General features: G+C 38.8%; 1 protein-coding gene across 7 annotated transcripts in view; it reads right to left on the reverse strand.

Annotated features, from left to right (window-relative positions):
• TTC7B (tetratricopeptide repeat domain 7B) overlaps positions 1-25,193 on the reverse strand; it is a 120,638-nt gene that overhangs the window by 90,885 nt on the left and 4,560 nt on the right. For all 7 annotated transcript variants that reach the window (NM_001006484.4, XM_040701037.2, XM_040701038.2 and 4 more), the window contains exons 2-4: positions 11,205-11,359; positions 9,922-10,090; positions 343-473 (exon numbers count right to left, since the gene is read on the reverse strand). In NM_001006484.4, the coding sequence (NP_001006484.2) occupies positions 343-473; positions 9,922-10,090; positions 11,205-11,359 (455 nt within the window). The remainder of the gene's footprint in view (positions 1-342; positions 474-9,921; positions 10,091-11,204; positions 11,360-25,193) is intronic.

Raw genomic sequence — 25,193 nt, forward strand, 5'->3', positions numbered from 1 at the left:
AAAAATTAACAAGCTCTGTAATTTCAGTTTAGGGTTTCAATGAAATCAAAAGCTTGAAAGAGTGATAAACAAACCATTTACTTATCAGCCACCCAAATTAAAAAGGAAGCTAAGAATTTGGTGAATCTGGTGAAAAAGAACTTTTAGAAAGGCCACCCTGCAATGACACAATGGAACATGAAGCTGAACAGATGAAAAAACAACCATTTTTTAAGGCACACTAACTTACTGCCCAACAGGAGGTGTGCAGTGAAGTCCCAAGAGAACATCAGACACTCTCTTTCAGAGGAGTAACCAATATGAGTTAACCACACAGTTCTTCAGCTACACAGATTAGCTTACCCTTTCTATCTCCTGAAGGTATAGAAGAGCAATATCCCCGGCTTTCTCATAGCACGTAACAATTTCTTGTTCCCGGTCCACATGGAGGTTGCTAGCTGAAGAAGAAATTGGCAGCTTCTCAAGACAGAGACCTGAATATAAAACAGTTTCATAAGAAGCATTAAAAACTAACATCATAAAATACTACAATACTACATAATACTGAGACCCTTCAATTAGGGGAAGAAACAAAAATGCACACAAATAAATTAAGAACTTATGAAGTTGTGGTCCTCTGATACAGACACCGATGAATAAAAATAAATGCCCACAAAATAACTCAGTTATTGCTTATCTAATTATTATAAATATTATGTCTCTTACACAAGCCACTTCTATTAGGGTTATTTTCTAAATAATTAGGGAAACCAGCTGGAAAGATCCTCGAGAACAATAATCCATCTGACCAAGGAATCATCCAACCCCAACTCGTTTAACTTGTTCTTAAAGCCTCCAGCTCTAGGGATGCCTTGACCTTCCCATGCAATTTATTATAGAGGTCAACTATTCTTAAATTAGTACTTTTTCCTAATGTCTAAATCCCTCACCCTACATTAACTACTTCTGGGAGTATTCCTTTCCATTCTTCTAGTTTATTCCTTTCTTTACAAAACGTTTTTTTAAATGTCAGTCTAGAGAAAGAGAAACATGTCTGCTACAAGGAACATCAATTCTCACTCTTTTCATTCTGGCTTGACAGCTAATCATTTTCATCTCCTCTGGACACTTTACAACGGTTTATATCCATCTTGACTCACTGATCCAAAACTGGATACATATCTCTACTATCTCTACTTGAAGCTTCAACAGTACTAAGCAGAAAAGATGAAAAAAATCTTGCATTTAATCCAGGATACTTTTTAATACAAATGAGCAGAACCTTAGTGCCTTCTCCTCTACTTAAAATATGCAACAGATCATCAGATCAATCACACAATCTGCCTCATCAATTACACCTATTGTACATTTTTTCAAATACTGTTTTGCATTAGAAGTGTAGCATATTCTTATATTCTACACATTCTATTCACATATTCTTAAGAGACTTATTTCAGGTCATTATTCCAGCTTGTCAGTAGTAAGTGTTGATCTAGAAGAGCCTTGAACTGCTCCCATGTTAGTATAATTCACAATTTAAATGACCATATTCTCCATTCATCATCTAAGGCTTTTAGAAGCCATGAATTCCATTATTTGAAGAAAAAAACACTACATATAATTACAAATACTGGGTATCTGCCTGTAGGATGCCAGGTAGTATTAAATCCCATTCTAGAGAATCAAAGGATATCTATCCATCAGTACTGTAAGGCATGGACACAGGTTCACTTGAACTCATTTTCCAACATCTCGGGAAAAGACAAGTAATCTGGAGGTTACTTACTATTAAACTTGAGCTACACAATATTGGTGAACTCCATATTCTTTTAGAAGATCTGTTAAGATTCAGTATCTCCCCACAAAACTATAAATCATCTTTATTAAAAAATGAATAAATAAAGCCACATTTCTTGTTCAAGAGGATGACTTATGCGTACACCAGAGCTCAATGGCCACCTTTTTTACCACTTAGAAACAACACAAAACCTACACTTCCTATTTGCAAACTACACACCCAGATCAGACACAGTCCTGACTTTACTACTAACTGCTCTGCTAGGGAAAAGATAAAATTCAGTATACTTCTCAAAAACCTGTATGTTCCTTAAGCCCAGCAAACATGCAACAGACCACATCTTAAAGCCTGCCAAACCTGAGTACAACAGATACTGGACTTTTCTAACATGATGTGGTTTTCATCTCACATATCTCTAAAAATTTATTATATAGTCTATAGCAACCTTTACTAAGAAAAACACCAAGAGACTGAAAGCATCAGCTAGTTGGTAAGATGATCATTCCTCCCTACTCCTTCTCTCCCATGACACACAACAGGAGCCCCACAGTAATCCTCCACTACATGAAAAATATTACTCAACCAGCTATTCATAGAATTGACCTGGATTTATTATTACTATTTTATAAATCATGACCGCAATTATAATCTTTTTAATCTGAAAAACTCAGTGTACAGACATTTTCTCATTTTAGCCAAGATTTTTTTTAAGATATGATAGAATCTCAGAAAGAATCACTGCCAGAAACCAGTAAAGTAGAAGTACAACATTCTAACAGGGTCTTTTGATGAAGCACATAATACTGTTTCTTATAGTAACCTTATTATACAAGTGCATTCACTGTATTTTTCCTAGCATGTTTATCGCAACCTGCAAAAAATCTGTATTTTAGCACACAGTGCATTGAAGCAGGAAGTAAATTTGCAGAACTTCCGTGAAATGACCACTTATTAGGACTGATTTATTTGGTTTGACAGCACAAGGAATAATTACAATTCAGTGCTGTATCAAAAAACAAAAATACACAAACTAGAAGAAAAACTGTATCAAGTTAAAATAAAACAGTCCCTAACACTCCAAGCTAACCATTTGTATGTTTCTTAAACACGGCTAATGAAGTGTAAAAGTTAATGCCTTAAAATACAGGAAAGTATTTTTAATTAGAAATAGATATAAATAGTAATATGGCAATAACAACCACATAATATACTGCCCACTTTTTATAAGAGTACAGGGAGAAGATAGACAGTGAATGAAAAATAAGGGATTATTATATTAGCCTCCTGAGAAATAAATAAGCAAGTGGCAACATACGGCATCAAAAAACACTTGAAGACACAACATCACCTTAAATCATCTGCTGAAATGTTTGTATATATTTGGACAAGTCAGTTCTCCCCTTCGTGCTTGTTTCCACATCTGCCAGGCAATCATCTCTGTTTCTCTCCCTCAAAAGGGCAGGAATTTCTCTAACTATTTATAAACTTTTTTGAGATATTCAGCAAAGAGCTGCACCCCCCTTCTACGAAATATTACTGTATTTATTGTATAGGTCATAGCTATTTCTTTATTTAGCCTTTATTTTGTTTTATTCTGCATTCAAGAATATGGTGCCAGTTGGTATCACACAAATTGATTTTGATACTCATGGCTTTTAAATTTAAGTCCTTCCAACCAAAACCACCTGCAAGTAAAAGCTTCCAACAAACTGGATCAGTTCTATTTTGGGAAGACATTTATCTCATACACTTATCTCATACATATCTAGTCCTGATATCAAGCAAGATGACTCCTGAGGGAAAAGAAAGTGAGAAGCAGTGAAATGAATACCAGTCCGCACTCGTTAAGCTTATATGTTTTGCAGAATAACTCTAAAATCGCTTGTCAAAACAGCAAAACAGCAACAAACAGTATTTGAACAAGAAAAGGGTATGTCTGATATTTCAATTATATGATAACTAGTAAAGGTTTTCTTTAAATATTTAAATCATGAATAATTTATATTTTTTTCGTGTGTATGAGGTTCAGAAAGCAAACGGTAGATTCCCTTATCACTTATTCCAGGTCATGTTCATGTCTCTATGCTCTCAGATCAGTGATCAAAGTTGTACCAAGTTAACTGCCTCAACTCTTTTTTTCTTTCTTTAAATAAGTATAATACAAGAGCTAAGCAATACACACACACACACACAAACCACTACCTAAAAGCGATGGTCCCCTGATAAGAATGAGCAATGAACCACCAATTTTTAAGAAGTCCCCATGGGATAGATTTGTTTGGCTAACAGTTTTTACTTTGAGGACAATAACAGTAACAAACAAAATTAAACAGTACTGTTTAATTCATTCAATTACACTTTTAAAAAATTCAAAGCAGAGTTCTAGCCTCTGTAGGAAAACCACTTAACACTCCCATTTCATTTCCCAGAGTAAAACAATAATAATAAATAAATTTCTCAAATGTAGAAGGGAATCCACACCAGATTTCCCATCTTACAAGCACTCCTACCGCTCAGTCTGCTGCTCAAACCATAGGGAAAAAAATGAAAGAAAAAAAGAAAAAGAAGGGGGGGGGGGGGGGGGGGGAAGGCCTGAGGAAAGTCTATCATATTTACAGTGTTGTTTGACTGATGATTTTCCATGATGCCAATTAGTACCTTGTCTGTATAAATGCTAGTACTGAAATAATAATCCTCTGGTTTATCTACTGTCTTCAGTAGACAAGCCGAAGGGCAGACAAAAAAACAGTGAAAGATTATTTTATACTTCGGTAATATTTTTGCAAGTGGGAAAGAGTTGCAACAATAGAAAGGTGCTCCTGGGTTTGTTTGCTGTTTTCCTTAGACACATAAAACACAAGTCTGAGTGTACAGAATTTACTCTCCCCCACAATAAGCAAGGTAATACTGTTAAGTATTCCAGATACTGTAGAACAACAACAATAAAAAAAACCACCAACCTTTCATCTGTACTTTTAAAGAGTTCTGTATTTAGCTCATCTTTTTAGAACAATCAAGTATATGGATTATTGCACGCGCTTATTTGTTGTTTTTCACAAAAAATTGAAACCCTGGTTAATACTATCATGGAACTCCCACAGTTCATTTCTAAACTTAGAATAATTTTACTTAAGGACTTATTTCTAGAAGTCTACAGTAAAAGATGGTGACTTGTTTATAGAGAATGTTTTTTAAAAAAGCAAAGTATGAACCTTTTTCCTTTTCAATTTACTACTGCTATTTGTTAAGTATTATTGAAAGGACAAAGACTAAGAATAGAGTAAGAATGGAATGGGTTGCCCTGGGAGGCGGTGGAATCACCATCCCTGGAGGTGTTCAAGAAACATTTAGATGTTGTACTGAGCACCATGGTGTAGTAGAAAGTATTAGTGATAGGTGGATGGTTGGACTGGATGATTTTGGGGGACTTTTCCAACCCTGGTGATTCTATGATTTTCTATATAAACAAACAAATAAAAAGCCAACGCACTAAAACTGAGTTCTTAAAATTGTTTTAATACATTCAGAGTTTGGGTTTCAAACACTGGCTCTAAAAGCACAGAATCACAGAATGGTATGGGTTGGAAAGGACTTCAAGCAATTATCAAGTCCAACTCTCCTGCTTGAGCATGTTCCTTACAATAGGCCACACAGGTGAGTGTCTGGATGGGTCTTAAATATCTCAATAGTAAGAGAGCCCACAACCTCTCTGGACAACCTGTTCCAGAGCTCTGTCACCCTTGCCGTAAAGAAGTTCTTCCACATGCTTGGATGGAACTTCCTATGCTCAAGTTTTAGGCCACCATTCCTTGTCCTATCACTATATACCACCTACCAGCCAGACTTCATCCATTTTCCTCTCACCTCCCATTTATAAATATTAATCAGTTCCCCCTTGGTCTTCTTTTCCCCAGGCTGAGGGAAGCGAGGCAAACTTTTGGTTTTCCCACTTCAATCTCTGATCAAGCTGGGAAAAGAAAAGCTTTATCTGGAAAAGTTTTAAACAGCCATGATATGCAAACTGCCTGCTGATGGACTACAGCTCCTTAAAGAAGCTGAGTTGTGCCACATTGCCTAATGAGGCTAGAGATCTCTGGCATAATAGCTAAAACAGCTTTCATTTAGCATTCTTCCATGAGGAGTTTCTCAGTGTCTGCTGAAAAAGGCAGCAATGCAAAAGATCTCATTACAATCGTATACAATTAAAGAGAAGTGCAGCATCTTTTGCTAATTGCAAAGTAGCAATTCACATGCACCTGACACTTCTGCTGAACCTAATGAGTATTTCTGTGTTTCTGTAAATAGAACTAATTAATAGCCAGTCACTTAACTTTGTAAATGCAACATTAAATTTGAATATGGGTCAGCAGCAGTAAAGACAGTCTCACCTTACTCAACACATCATCTAAATATAAACGCAGTTATTTGTACAAGCAATATGAGATGAAAAACAGCCTGCAGCAATAGGGCTACAATTCTGTAATGTCACATTCTAACTTGTATGACATCTCTCACATACTTAACAAGAATGTAACTGTAATGCAACACAGCTCTCTTGTCAGATACCTGTTGTACTCTGCTTTCCTATGACAATATAGTAAATGTGAACACCATTTCTTACCTAAAATCAAAAGTTTACAGAGTTGAAAACTGGAAGAAATGTCAGGCTTATAAATTTCTGTTTGTCTTTGAGGACCTGTAGAAAGATTCACTGATGTGCAAAGCCAAGTACTGTAAATTCATTTTTCAGCCATCTTTACCTACTCAACAGTAAAAGAATCATGTCACCTAAGACTTCAATAAGCTTATTTCCCAGTTAAATATATATTTGTTATTTGAGCGCCACTGACAAGCTGCACCTCCCCAAATTAACGCAGTATCCCACTATGCAAGCATCTCATCTCCACTTCCATAACCAAACAAAAATTGCTTAGAAACACAGAAGAAATTGCCACACGCAGTACTTGAATAAAGCCTATGTGTTCTTTCCAGTATATTACCTCATTCATACACTGCTGAAAACTTGCACAAACTTAATTGTCCTGATCACAGAGACTGCATCCCTAGGAGAATATTAGCTTCAGTCATTAATGAAATGGATTCTAAATATACACTTCCGTGTGATAATAAAGCCATACCAATTCTCTTTCGGTTCTTTTTTTAAGAAAAGCATGGTAGGGAAAGCTGGAGTTAGGTACACAAGCCTAACCTAAAAAAGATGAAAAAGGACACACACTACAATCTTCAGTTTCTTCTTGATGGATTCATATTTTTTATTTTAGTTCTATATATGTTAAGATCTTCCTCCTTCTCAAATGGAGCACTGCCAATTAAATTGACCTAGTGAAGAAAGAAAACAAATGATAATGAAGAGAAAAAATGAAACTCTTGTAACAGAGGTTTGGAAAGCTCCATCTTTTCACTACTATCTTTTACACAACATTCGAAAACGGCCCCCCTGCTGACTTAAGTCAGTCATTAATCTAAGAAAATCGTGTCTTAATAAAGTCATGGTTTTGATATTTAATACTACAGCTATTCCAATACAACACCTGATACACATACATACAGAGCGCAGAGCTGAATCCTGACCTATACTAATCAGGTTTCTGAAGCTTTGCCTCATGCATACTCACTTGGCTAGTCTACTCAGTGCTGTTTTAACAGACACAGAAACAGATAACTTCTCAGCAGATCCCTCTTCCATCTTTCTTCTAGTCAAGATGTACTTCATCATCACACTAGCAATTCTGAACATGTTCCCTTGTAGGAATGAAAGCCAGGCACTTTGCAACACTACTTGTGCACTGAGGCCTCTCGTTCACAAGTTCATGAAACTGCACATTGCAGGGTGGGGAAGAACCCAGCACTAGGAAATAGAAAAGATTTCAAAGGTCATTCAATAGGATTTTTCTCATCATTTTGTTGAAATTTTACACTTCTGCGTTTTGAGAAACCTAATGAGATGGTTTCTCTGGAAGCTCTGAAACAGTATATCACTAGTTAGACATTGTCAAGAAAAGAATAACAATATTTTAATCTTCCTTGCTGGATCTGAGCACCTTTTCTGGCTTACTCAGTATTACGCCTCTTGCTTATATTTCTACTAAATACAATGTCTTCAGCTAAAGCTAAATATAGCACTGAGACTAAAAGGCATTCTTTGAAGAATATTTATGCACATGTAATTCATTTTTGTAATAAAAGTTTTGAGGATATCTTTGTGGATGCATCGCAGCCAGCAGATTGCTTTAGTTCTAAAGAACTAAATTCTGCTTAATGACAGAATTAAGTCAAGTTGAAGAGTGCAGGGGTGCAGAGACACTAAATTTCATATTCTGGACAAAGATCCAAATTTTGCCAATGAAAAATATTGTAATTTAATGAACATTTTTCCCAGAGGTTTGCAAAACAAGCAAGGAAACAGTCAGACAACTTTATGGATAATACATTCATACATTTTCCTCTGGAGAGGCTGAAGTGGCAGTAAGAACTCTTCCGATTTTTTTTTCCATATCTTACTTTCTGACAGAAGAAATACATATATGCACATGTTTATGTATGTGTAACCCCTCTAATGTTTTTGTACACACACAAATATGCACAGAATACATAGGCTCTACAGTTCAGCAAGCGCTTAGAGACCTCACTTCTCCTGCCATGTTCCAATTCTGATTCACCACAAGCACCATTACTGCTCTTCCTCTTCCCTGTCTTTCTAGCAACACGTAGATAAAACTCCATCAAAACTCAGCTCAAATTTGACCTTGGGCCTGTTTTTGCACTTCATTTCATTCACACACATATGCTGAATCATCCTTTGCTGTGAAGAATTGAAAAACATACTTCATATGTTGAGAGCAACGGTGAGATTGCACAGATTACTCAAGATTACTACTTAAGATTACTTAAGACTACTTAAGATTACTGTTTTCTAATAAATTATTTTTACATCAAATAAATTGCATAATTCCCATCCTTTCTGCAAAATTGTTTCAACTGTTCTATATTTTCAAGAGGTTAAATAAAACAGAGCCAAAAAAGAGTTGACCCCTGGGAAAAAAACTCTGTTAAATTATTGGCATGGAATTCTTAGGAAATATAAGGAAATTTATGTACATAAAGTTAATCAAATGAAAGAAATTTTCATAGGAAAAATGTGACAAATCCAACACACATGCTCACAGATGGGCAGGTTTACAACGCATGTAAAAAATCCCCACGTTCTTTCCTTTCCACTTTCAGTGAAAATAGTCAATGTCTTCAAAGGCTATTAGAATCAATCCTTGACTACTTAACAGTGAATGCTACCAAAGCCTTTCCTAATTTATTTGTTGACTTTGACACACTATTTACCATAACAAAAAGTATATACACCTATCAAACCCAATTAAACATGGCAGACCAAGGCAAACATTCAGACACAAGAAATTCTCATAAACTCATGGCGCACAAACTGCCACCTTTCTCTAAAACACTGAACTCACAGCCCTTCGAGTTTTCTAAGCTGAAGTGGTACTGCCACCTTCAGACACCAGGCCAGCATTACAATTTTCACTGTCCTGGATTCCTCAAAAAGAAAAAAATTAACTTCACTTTCTGAATTATTTTTAAATATATTCAATGTTAAAAGTTTCTAAAAATTAAACTGCAGAACAAAAATTGTTTTAAGTCCTTTTATCATGTTATGACTGATTTTCTCAATTAGCTTAGTGCAACCTAGGCTAAGAATTCCAACATTCACTAAAAAACAATGTGAATCAAGGTTCTTCAATCCTGACCACAACAACTGCAAAACTGCACTGCTTTTTTTGCCCTTAATTTTCAGGAACAGTGATAACCATTCTAGTATCCTGTCACAGTTATTTTGGCATTCAGATACTCAAAGACTTTCAAATACACATCTAAAAATTTGACGGGGTGACAGCAGAGTTAAAATGGAAATCTTAATAGAGGTGAGAGTCAACCTAGACAAACTGATTAGTTTAACGAAGCTAAACCGTTCTCTTACTCATCTGCAAATATGGCACTCTACCACTGTGTTATTGATACACACACTAATAATTTCTTTAACTTTGGACAAGATATGGATTAACTTCTTAAATACTTGTTCCACATTATTGTACTGGAAAGAGTAATCTTACCTTTAGTAGAGTATGCTTCAGCAATCATCCGTAACCTATATGGTGGCACAGCAGCTAGCTGCAAATCATCAACTCCAACTCTGGCATATGTGTTTAGAGCTTCCTTGTAATCACCTTCCACATAGTTCAACTTGGCCATAAGTAGGTTAGCCTCTTGTAAGAATTCTGGCTAGAAAGAATAGGAATAAGAAAGTTTTTATTCTCGATCAAAACACATCTAATTATTTCTGACAGTTATTTGGCCTGTTTTCTGCATATATTCACCATGGAAACCCCAAGTAGATTTTTTGCAAGAGAGCAAAAGCCCACCAGAATTCTAACTCCATGTAATATTGGGGAAGCTTGAAGCAGGGGCTGAAGTCATTTAGTCATACTCCATCAAGATACTGAAAAGCATTATCAGACATTTTACACGGTCATATGTTTGTTCATACATGCAAGAAGAATAATTCTCTGTTAAGTTCCAACTTTGCCAGGTGACAAAACTATTTAAAGGCAGCCTATCATTACAACCTCTCCAATGATTTCAACACCATAAGCACAACATAGCGTCAAAACTTAAAGTGTGCTCTACAGCCTGTATATTTACATAATTTGCACAATCCCAGAGTGTAGAAGGAAAGTCTTCAGAAAAGGATTCATGAAAGTATGGGAAAAAAAAGGAAAAGAAAATAACTCTTCCATTAATCACAGAAAACACAAAAGAGGAAGTTAGAGATGACTGTGAAGCAAGGTTCTCATCTCTCAAGAGATTGCCATGAATATAGAAACAATAAGCAATAGAGTATCTACAGCAATAATTAAGGAATCAAAGGAACAGAATGGTTAAGAATATAAAAAACATGTGATATAATTATTCCTCTCAAGTATTAACTTTACTTTTCTCCACAAACATAACTTAAGAAATCTTTCCTGAGTACTTATAAAACTATTACAAAAATTAGCGAAATATTTCATATTTATAACATTTCTTTTTAATGTACTGCAGAAAATGATTTAGTTATGTACTCCAGGTAAAACTTTCACAAAACAATCTGCAAGTTCTTCATGTAAGCCTTCGAGAAATCAATGAGAATTTTCCTGTTCTTCTAATGAAAGAAGGCAAAAATCTTATGTGAACGAAGATCCATGAAGAAACAAAGAGGCACAAAATAGCATAGCACCAATGATGGGAATAACAATAAAATGAGAAACAAGAATTTTCTATGTTTTTTCTCCATCATCAGCAACATAATCCAGTCAATTTCAACTTCCCTAATTCTTGCTCAGGCTGACCAACTTACCTTTAGGTTTCCTCTATCAAGTGCTGCTGTTAGATGCTTCCTGACCTCAGTTAGCTTTGGCCGGGGGCCCCGTGGACTACTGCTCTGTTTAAGAGCATTTTCCTTCAAAAACTGTTCTAGTTTGGACTCTCCGAGAAGAAGTTCTGCCATGTCATCTGCAAATAAATTTTAAAAAATAACAACATGAAATACTAGAAATCATTTTATTTCACCAATATTGCAGTGTAGTTACCGTTGCCCCCACTGAAAATTTCCAGACCTGAATTTTAAATACAAACTAGAATAAGTATAGAGCCAACTACTTAGATTTAACATGTCATATGGGTACATCATTTTACTTTTCAATTTATCTTTTACATGCCCGCCATTGTAGATTTAAGTCTCTTATGTTCTAAGCTATAATGAATTAGAGAATTAATCTGAAGCCAGTACTCTTCTTATTGTAAAATCAACATTTATTTCCAAAGCCTTGTAGATACTGTAGCATTCTGGATTTGTAAAAATTCATTTCTATTGCTCATTTTAGTGAAAAATACCATTTCATAAAATGTATGTTGTGGTTTCAAGTATGAACACAGAGATAAAGGATTATTTTTTGCCGCAAGTTGTATAATGCATGTCATGGAATCCAATAATCATCCGATTTGGAAGGAACCCTTACAGGTCATCTAGTCCAACTCCCCTGCAATGAACAGGAACACCTACAGATAGATCAGGTTGCTCAGAGCCCCACCCAGTCTGACCTTGAATGTCTTGAGGGACAGGGCATCCATCACCTCTCTGTGCAATCTGTGCCAGTACTTAAATAACCTTACTGTAAAAAACATTTTTCTTATACTCAGTCTAATCTCCAATCTAATCTAAATCTCCCCTCTTTTAGTTTGAAACCATTTCCCCTGGTCCTATCACAACAGACCCTCCTGAGGATTCTGCCCCCTTCTTTTTTACAGCTCTCCTTTAGATATTAAAAGGCCAATATCAGGTCACCTCGCAGCCTCCTCCAAGCTGAACAGCCCCAGCTTTCTCAGCCTGTAGCAGGCTGAGGTATAGCAGAGGTATTCCATCCCTTGGATCATTTTTGTAGCCCTCCTCTGGATGCACACCAACAGGTCCATTCCTCTCCGGTACTGAGGACTTCACATCCGGATGCAGTACTCCAGGTGAGGTCTCCCCAGTGTGGAGTAAAGGGGATGTCACCCAAGATGTCTCTGATCATGATTCACGCCTGGGCTCTAAGAATATAGCTATCAGCCAGATCTTGCTAAGGCTTCAGCCATCTCACATCTTCAGTGTGGCATTCTATTTCTCATCTTTCTCCTAGTTTCTTAAGAGGCATACCATCGCTTCTGGGGATAGCGTGTAATACTGACATTCAAGAAAGTGGTCATCCTCTACCTCATGCCTATCCAGGACAATCAAACTTATTTTACCAAAACACATTCTATAGTTCTTCCAGTGAAAAGAGAACTATAAACACCATTGCCTCACTATGTGGGACTTGAAAATATCATATCATGTCTTGCAAACAATGTCTGCATACTCAAATATTAATTGAAAATAAATAAGTAAAATAGATTTTTAAAAAAGGAGAAGGCAAAATGCTGGCAATGAGGAAACTGCTGACAGCCCCATGCCCTTTAGCACTATCCTCAGAGGCTGTGGGAAGGCATGGAAAGACCGAGATAAGCACAACTCAGCATTAACGTAGCAGAAAAGAACCTTCCTTCAGCAGGTATAAATACATCAACTTTAGCTTGTATTTAAGTACAGCAAATCTCAGTGCTGTGTCTGCTGGACTACTATATGTGACCTATGTACAATGCCATTATACAGTCAGCTACATAGACCAGTTCTGTCCTGTAATGGCCCATCAACTAAAAGGACAAAAATCTAGAAAAAAAATTCCATGAAAACTCCAGCTTACTGCTGATTTTTAAAGCTAAAATTTCTAATTTCTCCAAGAGAGTTTAAGAGAGCTGACAAATAGCAGAGATAAAGGGATTTGTTATTTTTCCATTTACAATTTTAATCTGATGTTCTGGGAATTACATCCCTGGTGATCTGGACATTTATGTGTTCTCAACTGTACCCACTCATGTTTAATTGTTTAAACCGTACTGCAGAAGGGAAAGATCTCAGCTTCCAAATGAAGATGAGACGAGCCATGTATGCAGCCTGGTTATCAGCCTCCTTAGTTTTCAGAACACAGTTACCAGACTCATGACTCGGCTTTGCAGTAACAATTCCCTTCCTCTGCCCACCAAAAAGAGTTTCTCCTGATACTTCTGGTGGTCATCTTATCTTTACACCAGACTACACCAAGTAATTTAAGGCGTTGTGCTTTAATCTATACTTCTTTTTAGAACACCTTTATACCTTCTCAGGTGTTCTGTTTTGCCTAAACTGTGCTCCTCCCCTTCAATTTACCCTCACAATGAGGAGGCCCTCTGCACACTGCTTTGATTTACCCTATCAAAAACGTTGGTCTTTTGAAAGATAAAGAATGGAAAAGTGAAGTATTTCTCTTTAGAGCATCACTAATCCCATAGAGCATCACTACTATGGAGACGTTCTACAAAGCAGTGACACTCAATGTCTTTCAAAGAAGTATTAAAAGCACCCAATTCCCAGCCCAAAGCAAACAATGTTATTCATAGAATCAAAGAATCACTAAGGTTGGAAAAGACCCACAGGATCACGCAATCCAACCATCCACCCATCACCAATAGTTCTCAACAATATAGCTACAAGATAATAATAAAACTCAATTATCCACAAATGGCCAACTAAAAGAAAGCTTTTATTTGCCTATTCAATGCTCACATGGCAAAATTCATAGTTGTTTAGCTGTACTAACAAGCAAATGACAGTTTGACATGGATCTGAAAGTCCAGCATACAATTTCTGTGACATGACAAAGAATTTGCACCACTTCACAAATCCTGACTGGAAAGGTTTTCATTTTAAACATCTGATACTCTTAAGGACAGTTTAAGAAAACAAAACAAAAAATGTCAATTTGTCAAATCTAAGTTCTCACAGATGTAAAGACTAAGTTTGTACGCTACAGTATTTTACATACAGCCTAGAGCACAAAGCACTGAAGGCAAACTAATCACTTTACCACTTCAGATCACTTTTCACTTCACACTTCACACAGAATCACTTTTCAGATCATAGTTCTGGACCACACTACTCTTATCTGCATTTTGCACAGTCACTATTTTTAATATGACATGCAAGCAAAGCTCCTATGATTTGAAGTTTCTTCTGATAAACTATACCTTAATTTCCCCTGAGGAAATAAGAGTAGAGGACACAGGTTGTTCCCATAAATTCACAGTGTTACCAGTGTATGTCCAGGAATTTTTGAAGCAATTTACATTTCACTGTGCAATTCGGAGAATATGCTACCTCTCATAGTCAAGGAGTGAAGGAGAGATGACAGCAGAAGGGTCCCCTTTTAGCTTTCTAAGATTTAGTAAAATTGGCTCTGAGCTGTTCTCAAAGGCCATGTACTCTTATCCTGTCATACTGGCATCCTCACTCCACTACATCAACATCCTTTTTGTTCTGGGAAGCCCAAAGCTAGATGCAGAAATCCAGATGTGGTCTCAGAAGTGACTAACAGTAGGAAACACTAATTTCCTTCAAGCTGCAGCTGAGCCTCTACCACTGCTGAGGAACCTGACAGGTCAGAGGGCCAGCCTCATCAGCACAGATAGCAGCATAAGGGTACTGTGGGCATCCATTCTGCCCTTTGTCATTTGGTTTCCAAACCCCACAGAACACCAAAACATCGATCTTCCTTTTACTGTCACCATACTCAAATAAAGGCCTCCTTGTTGCCCTTTGTATCTCTTACCAGTTTCATCCTCAGCTAAGCACTGCAATTCCCTTTCAAACTCACTAATGCACAGGCAATGTCTCTGTGCTTCTATCAGTCCAGGAAATCACAAGTGCCAACCCATCACGTCTCTAATCCCAGTAAGATCACTGCTCTGCAACTTTACACAGGTTTCTAATTCCTTCATTATCTATACACAAATTGATTAACACCTTAATTACGTCAGCATGGAGTAGTTTTCTACCAATATCAACAGATTTTCCACAAGTATTGATACAATACATTGAAATGCACAAATGGTACAGTTGTTTCTGTAACAAAATCAATTTTCAGAGGGAAGCAATATGCTAAAATAAGATTGTTTTACTTGCTTTAAAGACACTCAGCATCTACTTTGTTATAGCTTGTTTTCTGCATGTTCTTACTTTTCCTTCAGACATAAATCTTAGCGCAGCTGATAAATATCAATAGCTTGGGTTGCATAGCTTCACTTTCAAGTTGCAAACTAAACAAATATGAAATGCACCCAAATCTAGACCTGACATCTCATACCAAATCCCCTTTGTTACAGTCTCATGCCAAATTCCACATTTCATTAGCATTGCTACTGCGTAACTATAAACAAATCTAAAAAAATCAGGTATTATGCCTCGCATTACCCTGCTCAGATAGATTTCACATCCCATTCTGTAGGGCTGAACCTTCTCCAGCTGCTCCGCCTCTCTGCAAAGGAAAGCATGTAAACTGCTTGCACAGAAAAGTTAGCTGCTTTTACATAGCAGTGCAGTTCAGGTTAGAATTTGGTGTAAAGAATCTAATGTGCTGTGTGAAAGGGGCACACAGATCACTCCAAACCCACAAAACCACTCCTCAGAGCAGGATGCAACTATTTGCCTTGCAAAGAATAGGCACTGAAAGGTCCTTTCAGCAAAGGCATTTTACTAATAATATTTGGAATACTCCCGAGTGCCCTCACTCAGTACACAATTTCTGTTTATGAGCCTCTCAACGCTCTAAAGAGGGAAGGAAAAGTAAGAGTGGGACTTGAAAATAATACTTGAAGTCAGCAAAATAGCATCCTACTTTGGAGAGGAACAACTGAGACGAATTCTGCTTAAATTACATTTTTAAAGCTAAGTGGCTAAAAAGTGGATAAAACATGTCAAAATGTTTAAGCTTTAAAAGGTTGATGCTTAAGTAGATAATTTCTCCCTGATTTATAACTATCAAAACAGTAAGGTCTACCACTGACAAGAATTACGAAAATGCCAAAGAAGAAACTCGGACTTCCCTCCTGTATGCACTCCTTTTTAGCAGGTCTCCATAATCCTGGCCTACCCTCCCATAATGTACATTTCTTTAGGTTAAATACAACAGTTTCTTTGTGGAGGGGCAGGTTATTTAAAAAAAAAAACAAACACAAGACAACCACACATGGGAAAACCATACAAGAGCTGGAAGAGATGTGTTGTTCAAACAATTGCAAAGCTGTCATGGAAGCACGTGAAACAGCTAGTTCTGGAAGGTTACGTTAGATTAGTAGGCAATCTGACGAAGAGTTAGACATTAAGGAAAAGAAAATAAACCTTTTACTGCTACATGAGAAAATGCATTCCCTGAGGCAGGAGGATTCTTATAGCGCTGAAGCCAACCCTATTACTAAAGGGCTTGGAGGTGTTGGTTGATGAGAGGCTCAACATTAGCTGGCAATGTGCACTTGCAGACCAGAAATCCAAACATATCCTGGGCAGCAACAAAAGCAGTGTGATCAGCAGGGGGAGGGAGGAGACCATATCTCTCCACCACACCTGTGTGAGATCCCAGCTGCAGTACTGCGTGCAGCTCTGGGGCCCCCTGCACACAAAGGACACGGACCCGTCGGGGTTCAGAGAGGGCCACAAAGATGATTACAGGCCTGGAGCACCTTTCCTACAAAGATGGGCTGAGGAAGGTGGAGGTGTTGAGGCTGGTGAAGAAAAGGCTCCAGAGAGAGCTCATAGCAGCCTTCCAGAACCTAAAGAAAAGAAATTCTTTACTCAGAGGACGCAGGCTGCCCAGAGTAGCTGTGGATGCCCCACTCCTGGAGGTGTTTAAGGCCTGGCTGGATGAAGCCCTGGGCAATCTGCTCTAATCTCTGACCATGACAGACAGGTTGGAACTAGATGATCTTGAAGGTGCCTTCCAACCCAGATCATTCTGTAATTCTATGTTGCCTCTGGAAAATGTAATTTATCACCCCTCTGTCTATCCCTGCTCCTTTTCCCACTCTAGCTCCTCTCTACCCTCAGCTTCTTCTCTCTGAAAACATCTTTTAAAAAAGTGCCATCTCTAACAAGAGACAAGCAAGACCAAAGCCTTAAATTCATGCTGGTGTATACTCAGAAACCATCCAGACACCTTAACATGGGAATCAAAGTAGTCTACAACACCCAGAAACTTTGTTCCCATCACTGGTGCAAGTTAAGGAAGCTAATAACCCACACGCTGGCTATAGTCACACTGCAGCAACATGAATTACACATGCTTTCTTTCAGAGGAAAGATGGGAGAAGAGAAAACAACAGCTGCAACTTATACATAGATCTGATTAAGCATCAGAACTGACCTGGAATAACAGTTTCTTCCACATATGGCACAACACCCCCCTTTCCCTGTACCATTGCTATAGAACACGAGACAGCGCTGTGAGAGGAGCAGTGACTGTCAGACTGGCTTTCACCACAGAACTGCTCCACGTGCACAGTTGCTGATGACTAACATGAGAAGACCACTCATCACAGATTGCAAATCATAAGAAATACTGCAAAGCGGGATTTGGTTTCTACTGAGACACTCATTTGTTAAGTCAGTGAGTCAGGGAGAGAAACTGGCAGTAAATTTTTATATTAAATTATGCCTAAAAGAAGGCTGTATTGACAAAGCATTAGCTTGGGACCTATCAACTATTCCGTGCAAATAAAATTGTTAAAAGCACCACGGAGGTTCAAAGTTCCAATTAGACTGACATGTCTAAAACAAACCATTTATTGCATACCACAGCTCTAGCAGAGTGATTTCAATCAGTTTTGAAAATTCCTTAAGTAATCCTGAAATAATGTAAGTAAAGTCTGAGGAAAAACTTGCTTTTTCTTTCAGCACAATGAGTTATAAAGATTATGTTCTTCTATGAAACACATCATTAACAATTAAACTGCAAAAAGATACCGCACACCTTGAAGTCTCACTTTGTTTCATCTAAACAGATGTCTCAGAAGGAAAACCTGTTTGTAAAGGGTTTTCATGTACTGAAACTGGTTTGTCACCTTCAGAAAACTGAGATACTTTTAGATCAATATAAAATCAAAGGAGAATATTCATACATTTTTCTGATAAAGAGTCCATCAGCAGTAATTACACTGCATCACAATTGCAAAGCAGAACAATTTCCTGAGTGGGGAAGGACGGCCCAGATTGCCCCCCACAGATCACGGATACTGTCCACTTCTCTAAACTGAAATCTTCTGCCTGTAACTATAGAATCATAGAATGTCCTGAGTTGGAAGGGATGGGACCAACAAGGATCATCGAGTCCACCCCCGGCTCCACACACAGCATCACCCAAAATTCGAACCCTATGTCTGAGAGCATTGTCTAGACTCTGCTTGAACTCTGGCAGCTTGGGGCTGTGCCCACTGCCCTAGGGAACCTGTCCAGAGATAAGTCTGTTATTAGGAGAGACAAGTCTGAACACCTCAGAAATCCAAGTCAAACTGGGGGATGCTTTAGGTAAAATAATCCATGTTTGTTAGCACAGAAAGGAAAAGCAAAAAATCTGAATGCTTCTAGACAGGCCAGCTGTTTTCTTTCAGCTTAGATATGCTCATACAAAGCATCTTGAGAAGAACCTTGCGTGAGCACAGTTATCCCTTTCTGTAATACATATTAACCTTGACCACCTTAAAAACAAGAATAAAGGCTGGCATAAAGACAGGAGAACAAAACAACACTAACATATCTTTGTAAGGCAGTAGCTAAAAATACCGTGGCAGCTGCTCTGTAATTTGAGTTTTAACATTTACTTTTTGAAGCAGAATTCTTATCACAATGAGATCCAAAGCATTTACAGAAAAGGAACCAGAATCATCCTGGAGCACGGATGATGAAGAATACTTACTGTTGTTAGTTTAAGACTTGCTACGGTCTATCTTCAGTATTCCACTGAATTACACGATAAAATATAAAACAAGCAGTCTTCTGAAGAATGCTACCATAACCTCAAGGTGTGTGCTAAAGAACAGAGGGGCCGTTAGCAGCGACGTGGCAGGAACAGCTCTCGCTAAATTCCTTTCTCCGAGTACGTTTAGGAGGAAAGGTAAGGAATGGCTGCACTGCACTTTGTTCAAACAATAACATTTTGAACAAAAACTGAATACAGAACAGGAGCTGCTTTTCTCACCTGCAGAATCCTTTTCCAACAGGTGACGTTAATGTTTTACTCAACTCCACAGTACTCCAAGATAAAAATGGTGAATGATTGAGTGCTTCCAATAGAACGAATCAATCTGCTACCTGTTGTTCTACTGAGCAGTAAATAACTGCATAGTTAAAGTATGACTTCTCCTGTGGTTGTTCAACACTCTTGGATTAAAAAAAACCAAAGATGTTATCCAGGCCACACTACTACTATTTTTGTGTCTTCTAAACTGTTCTTAATATTCATGAAGAAAACATAGAATTTAGAAGGACACAATAATTATTTACTTCAGTTGTATTTTTAATAGCACAAGGAAGTGCCTCTTGCAATTGCTAACCCCCTCTGGCAGCAGTCATCAGTAGCCCAGCGCCTGGTATCAAGGCTCTATGCACACAACATCCCTCTACAACTCAACATCTGCAGGGTACTGCTGTGGAACACCAGCAAGAAGATCCACAACCCTATGCTAAAAAAAAAAAATAGTTACACCTTACAAATCTCAACATCTAAAGCCAGAAAGAGTATGGGGCAGAAAACAACCAAAAATTAGTGTTTTCTCTTTTAGATGCCAAACGATCATAGATTAGAAGAAGTATTTTTAGGACCGTTTTACCCTCTTCTGAACTATTCAGCTGGAAGAAGAAATGTGCAGAATTAGGATAAAATCTCCTACCACAAAGATTTAAGCAAAGGGGCTCGAACTCAAACCCCGAGGGTATGAATTTGGATAGAAAGTATTTAGGAATAGAAAACAGAGCAAACTAGCTACAGAATCTGAGGTGACCATCCAAGCAAGAATCAATCTTTCTTTGTAAGTAAGCAGATATCAAAGCTAAAGCACACTGTGTCAATTTCACCTTCTTCCCAACAAAATCTCCAGCCTTTCAGGTAACAAATTTCAGACTCTTAAACAGCATAACGATCTGAATGTGTTGAAATTGAATGATCACCATTATCGTTAGTTGAAAATGAAGACACTGAAAGAAGGGAGATCAATTAAATGAAGTGGGGAGTTGTCAGGACAGAGCAAGAAAGAAGAGGGGGAGAACACCACCTCAGCTCTTAACTCCAGAATGCCAAAAATGGGAAAAATAAAACTAAAACTAAAAATAAAAATAAAAGTAGGTGAATAAGGCGCCAGAGGGGTCAAGAGGACGTGTGTGAGATTTCCAGTTTGCAGTACCCCACATGGGACCATAAGTTGATGTGTGAGATTCCAGCATTCCTGCCTTGTAATATCTGCTGTGGTGCTTGAAGTCCTCCAAGAGGGCAACTAGCATGGAGAGAGAGTGAGAAGGGAAACTCCTCTTGTTCTCTCTAAAGGCACCGCTCCCAAAGAGGTCAACTGCTCCAAATGTTAATTGGACAAAAGTTTCTGAGCAAAGTTTCTGTAAAAACAGCAGAAGAAAAATTTCATGACATCACAGAGAATGTTTATTAAGAAAACCGCTCTGAAATGGAGCTTTGTTCCCAAGAGAAGGATCTGGAAATCTTGGATCCAGAGCTGATTTCATACTCATGTAGCAGAAGTGGCATAAAACTCTTGCTTCCAAACATAGTTGACCATACACAAAACACGACATTTGTTTTGTTTGTGATCTACATAGCCCATTCAGAGCAATGGCTGTACCTGACGAGGAACGTTAGCAAGTACCCATACAGGTAACTCTAACCAGAAGTTACATACATTAAACTGAATGCAAATCTCGCACTTATATGAAGGTTTACATTAAAGAAAGCAAAAGTAATATGTAGAGATAAGTATGCTACTTATACTTTTATCGCTGAATCTTAAGTAGTAAGGATTCACAGAATCATCGGATGACTGAGGTGGGAAGGGGCCTCTGGAGGTCATATTGTCCAATTGCAGCTGATCCAAAGCAGAATCCAGCAGGATCTCATCTGGTCAGCCTTACACTTATGGAAACCAGAAGCACAATATTCATTGTCAGCTGTTCAAAGAAATTTAATTCTACACATTAGCACCTTTAATTATACACACTAAAGCACACAGAGAGAATGGAACCCTTTTACTGTGCAGTTCTGTAGCACCTACGCAATTATCCTCCTTGACATCCCAAACTTGAAGAAAAATATTACAGAATCCCACAGTATTCATATATATGCTTACAGACTAAGATCTATGTGTGTTTAACTGGGAACAGAAGGTATGCATCCGTATTTGATTGCAGATTTTCTTCTAGGAATCATACCAAGGGAGAATGATTTAAAAAAATAGCTATTTCCTATTTATATTTAGTTTAGCTTACAAAGGCAACAAAAGAAGGACTTGGGAAACAGGAAAAGCACATGCCATGGGAGATAGAAATTCCTTTTAATCTTGCTTCTTGTCATGTTTTGTCTTAAAGGAGAAGCCACTTTTCCTGCTGCTTCTAAGCAAGAGAAGATTCTAGGGAATACTTAAATGGAAGGCAAAACCAGACCACGTCACAGCGGCAGAGTCCCTTCATCCACGCTCTACAAAACAGCTACACGGCAGCAAATCTGAGATGACAACAACATAATTCAACTTCTGTTCTCTCAAGTCAATGAAAAAAAGTAGCTGGTAAAAAAGAAGAATGAAGAGATAGAGGAGATCCTGGCTCTACCCAGCTTCGTATCCATCAAGCACACTTCCTTACTCCTAAACCTCACCAGTTAGGGATTTTGTTTCTTGGCTGCCTGGCCACCCCTCCATGTTAATTGTGGGTTAGTTGCCAGGCCAGAAGAGGAGCATTTTTCTTCCAGGGGATGATCCAGTGCCCAAAGCTCAGAGGAAGCATGCAGATGAGCCCCTGCTACCCACTACAGGAGATGAGGCAGTTCTTCACCACCCACCAGTGCCACACAGCCACAGAAAGCAGCCTCATCTTGTCCCCTTCCCACCCCACAGGGTCCATCAGGGAAGCTTCAAAACTTGGAAGTTTATAACCTATGCTTGTCACTATCAGAGATGCTTGTCTCAGATAAATAATCACAACTTTTAAGACAGAAAGCATCTTTCAGCAACTTTTAAAAATTCTGTCCACTGTTTTAAGGTTTTATGTCTCCTGTTTTTACCTCTCCCTCAATCCGGCATCAAAACAAACCCCTTAAAGCCTTGATTAATGCAAAATATTTCTCCCCATTATGGCAAAGAGACTTCCCTCTGATCAAGTGGAAGCTCTAACCCTAGCTGAGGCAGCTAGGAAAACAGAACAACAAAGGGCCATTTCAGATTATAGGTAAAAAGACAACTCTTCAGTTACTGAAACAAGTTTGCAAATGCTGCCCCATGAAAGTCCTTTCTTATTTCCTCCTTTCTTTCAGGGCAGATGAAGCACCCAAGACCTACCTTCATTATGAAAAACAACCCCCAAATATATGCTCTAATCAAGTCCTGATCCTCTCCTTTCCAGACATATAAGCATACCGTTCAAAACTCTTCCTTTGCTTCATCACCTTTTACACGTTACGTAGCAGAAACATCAGCTGTGGAAGAGCAGCTGCATCAAAAGTAGACTTTCTGTTCCATCTCTGCTAACCTGGCATATCTTCAGAATACTGCTATGGCTGACAAACATAGTAACAACCAAGTGCTTAAAGTAAAAGCTTTGTTCCTACTGCAGTATGATAGATTTGATGGATTTTATAATCCATATATCATTAGCAGGCTGGGAACCTGCGGAAACTCTTGAAACCCTTGAAGTTAACTGAAAGAAATCCGTGGCAGCTTCAACGCATGGATGAGTCGAGCTATTACTTCTTCCCATCACTTTTAAAGAAACAGTGTAGCCAACCCAGCACTAGCAGTCGTGAATGATGTTTCTCAAACAGTTACATGTAATTCCTTATAGATCAACGCGAACAGCAACGAGCTCTGAACGCCCAGCAGCATCAAGTTCACTCCCTTCGGACCAATTTCACACTTCCACTCAATGGAAGGACCGCTGACAGTGCAGAGGCCGAGAGGAAAACCTCTCCCTGTGCTCTGCCCATTGCTGGCTGCGGCCGCCACTCTTTCCCACCTGCTGCTACCCACGGCAGACCCCCAGGAGGCGGCTCAGCTCAGCAAACAGGAGCTAAACCAGACAGGGCACCCGGCTTTCTGCCGGCCCAGCACAGTAATTGCCACCTCTGCTGTTCTCCAACACAAGGGAGAGGGACAAACACGTAAGAGGAGAAACTGCACAGGGAAGGTGCAAAAGCAGGAAGAACTCCTCCAGCAGCAGCAGTAAGGTGTTAGACCAGCTTGGCTACTTGTGAAATCGGGCTGCCTAGGCCAGCACTTTCTCTTCCAGAGGATAAGCCATGTGGAATACAAGCAGCAGGTCTGTATCATCACTCGCACTGTCATAACACCCCTGGCTTATCTGAAGAAACAAAGCTGTCTGTCAAAAATAAGGCAACACATCTAAGCACCGCCACCACGTTTAGTCTTCACTCAGAAAAATGTGTCTTTTGAATGTTTGTTCTGTATATACAGCAGTGAGCACAAGAAGGAAGGCAAGAAAGAACACGGGGAGAGGACTGCATTCTGTGGGACTGCAGAAGGATGTCACACCCTGCTCTGCAGACTTCGCCGCCGCAGACGCAGACCTCTTCAGAAAGCTCTGCATGTATGAATTGCCCTCAAACTGCACGTACAAAACAAACACACAAATTTGATAAACACCTAAGTAGGGCAGGAGTCCTAAGAGGTTTAGAAAACCCCGGGTTACTGTGAGGATAAGCTTTAAACATATATCTGAGGTCTTACATTTTACAAGAGAGCAAAACAAATGGAAACTGGTAAGATGCTTCCACTTTTACCTCCTACTTAGATCTGAGATCTAGAAAGGAAAAGCACGGAAAGTGACGAGCAAAGAATAAACATGGAAAATACTTCCTGACCCTTCGTTTTCAGTCTCTCTGCTCCCTTACTCTGCAAGGCTAAAGGGGAAGAAAGACAAACTACAGAAACAAGCTGCCAAGAACAAAAGGTAGAGAAAAGATAACAAAATAAACCAGAGAACATGGTGGAGTAAGGTAGTAAGAAATTCAATGGCAAGCAAGTAGCACATTGAAAGGATGGTGTATTTCCATCAGCAAATGGGCTGATGGTGGCTATGGGTAATGTTCTGTTTTCATGGCAACGTCACAGTGCTCTCGGTAGCATATAGATCAGCAAACTTCTGGGCCGTGCATTCTCCCCCTACAGCAATGCAGCATTTCACATCAGTGAAGGTTTCTGCAGAACTACAGCACTCTCCCTCACTTGAACTTCAGAAATTCACCTCCTCGGTGCCTTCTCAGATACAGACCTCACTGAACTTGAGCAAGGTCACGTTCCGGCTGCAGCAACAATACATGGCCGGAAGCCCCCCCTGCTCATTCATAGATTATTTCTTTCACCCGTTCAGCTTGTGTCTGAACTGACCCACGGTTTCCTCACTGTGTTGTCAAAGGAAGGAAAGCAAGTATTTGAGTGCTGATGTTCTGAGAACACCCTGAGCAGCTGCAGCCTTCTTGCAGACGTCCATCGCAGCCACTTCCCTTCAGATGCGACTGTTTCATCATCTATTTGTGACTTAAAGCAGCTTTGAAATGTGACCGCAGATTTCCAACATTGACATTTGAACTCCATCGCATCCCAGGCACTCTGAGAGCCCCGATTCCCAAACCATGAAGGTCACAGCAATCTCATTGAAAATACTGCAGAAGTTTTAAAC

This window comes from Gallus gallus, chromosome 5, assembly GCF_016699485.2.
Source record: "Gallus gallus isolate bGalGal1 chromosome 5, bGalGal1.mat.broiler.GRCg7b, whole genome shotgun sequence".
Lineage (NCBI taxonomy): Eukaryota > Metazoa > Chordata > Aves > Galliformes > Phasianidae > Gallus > Gallus gallus.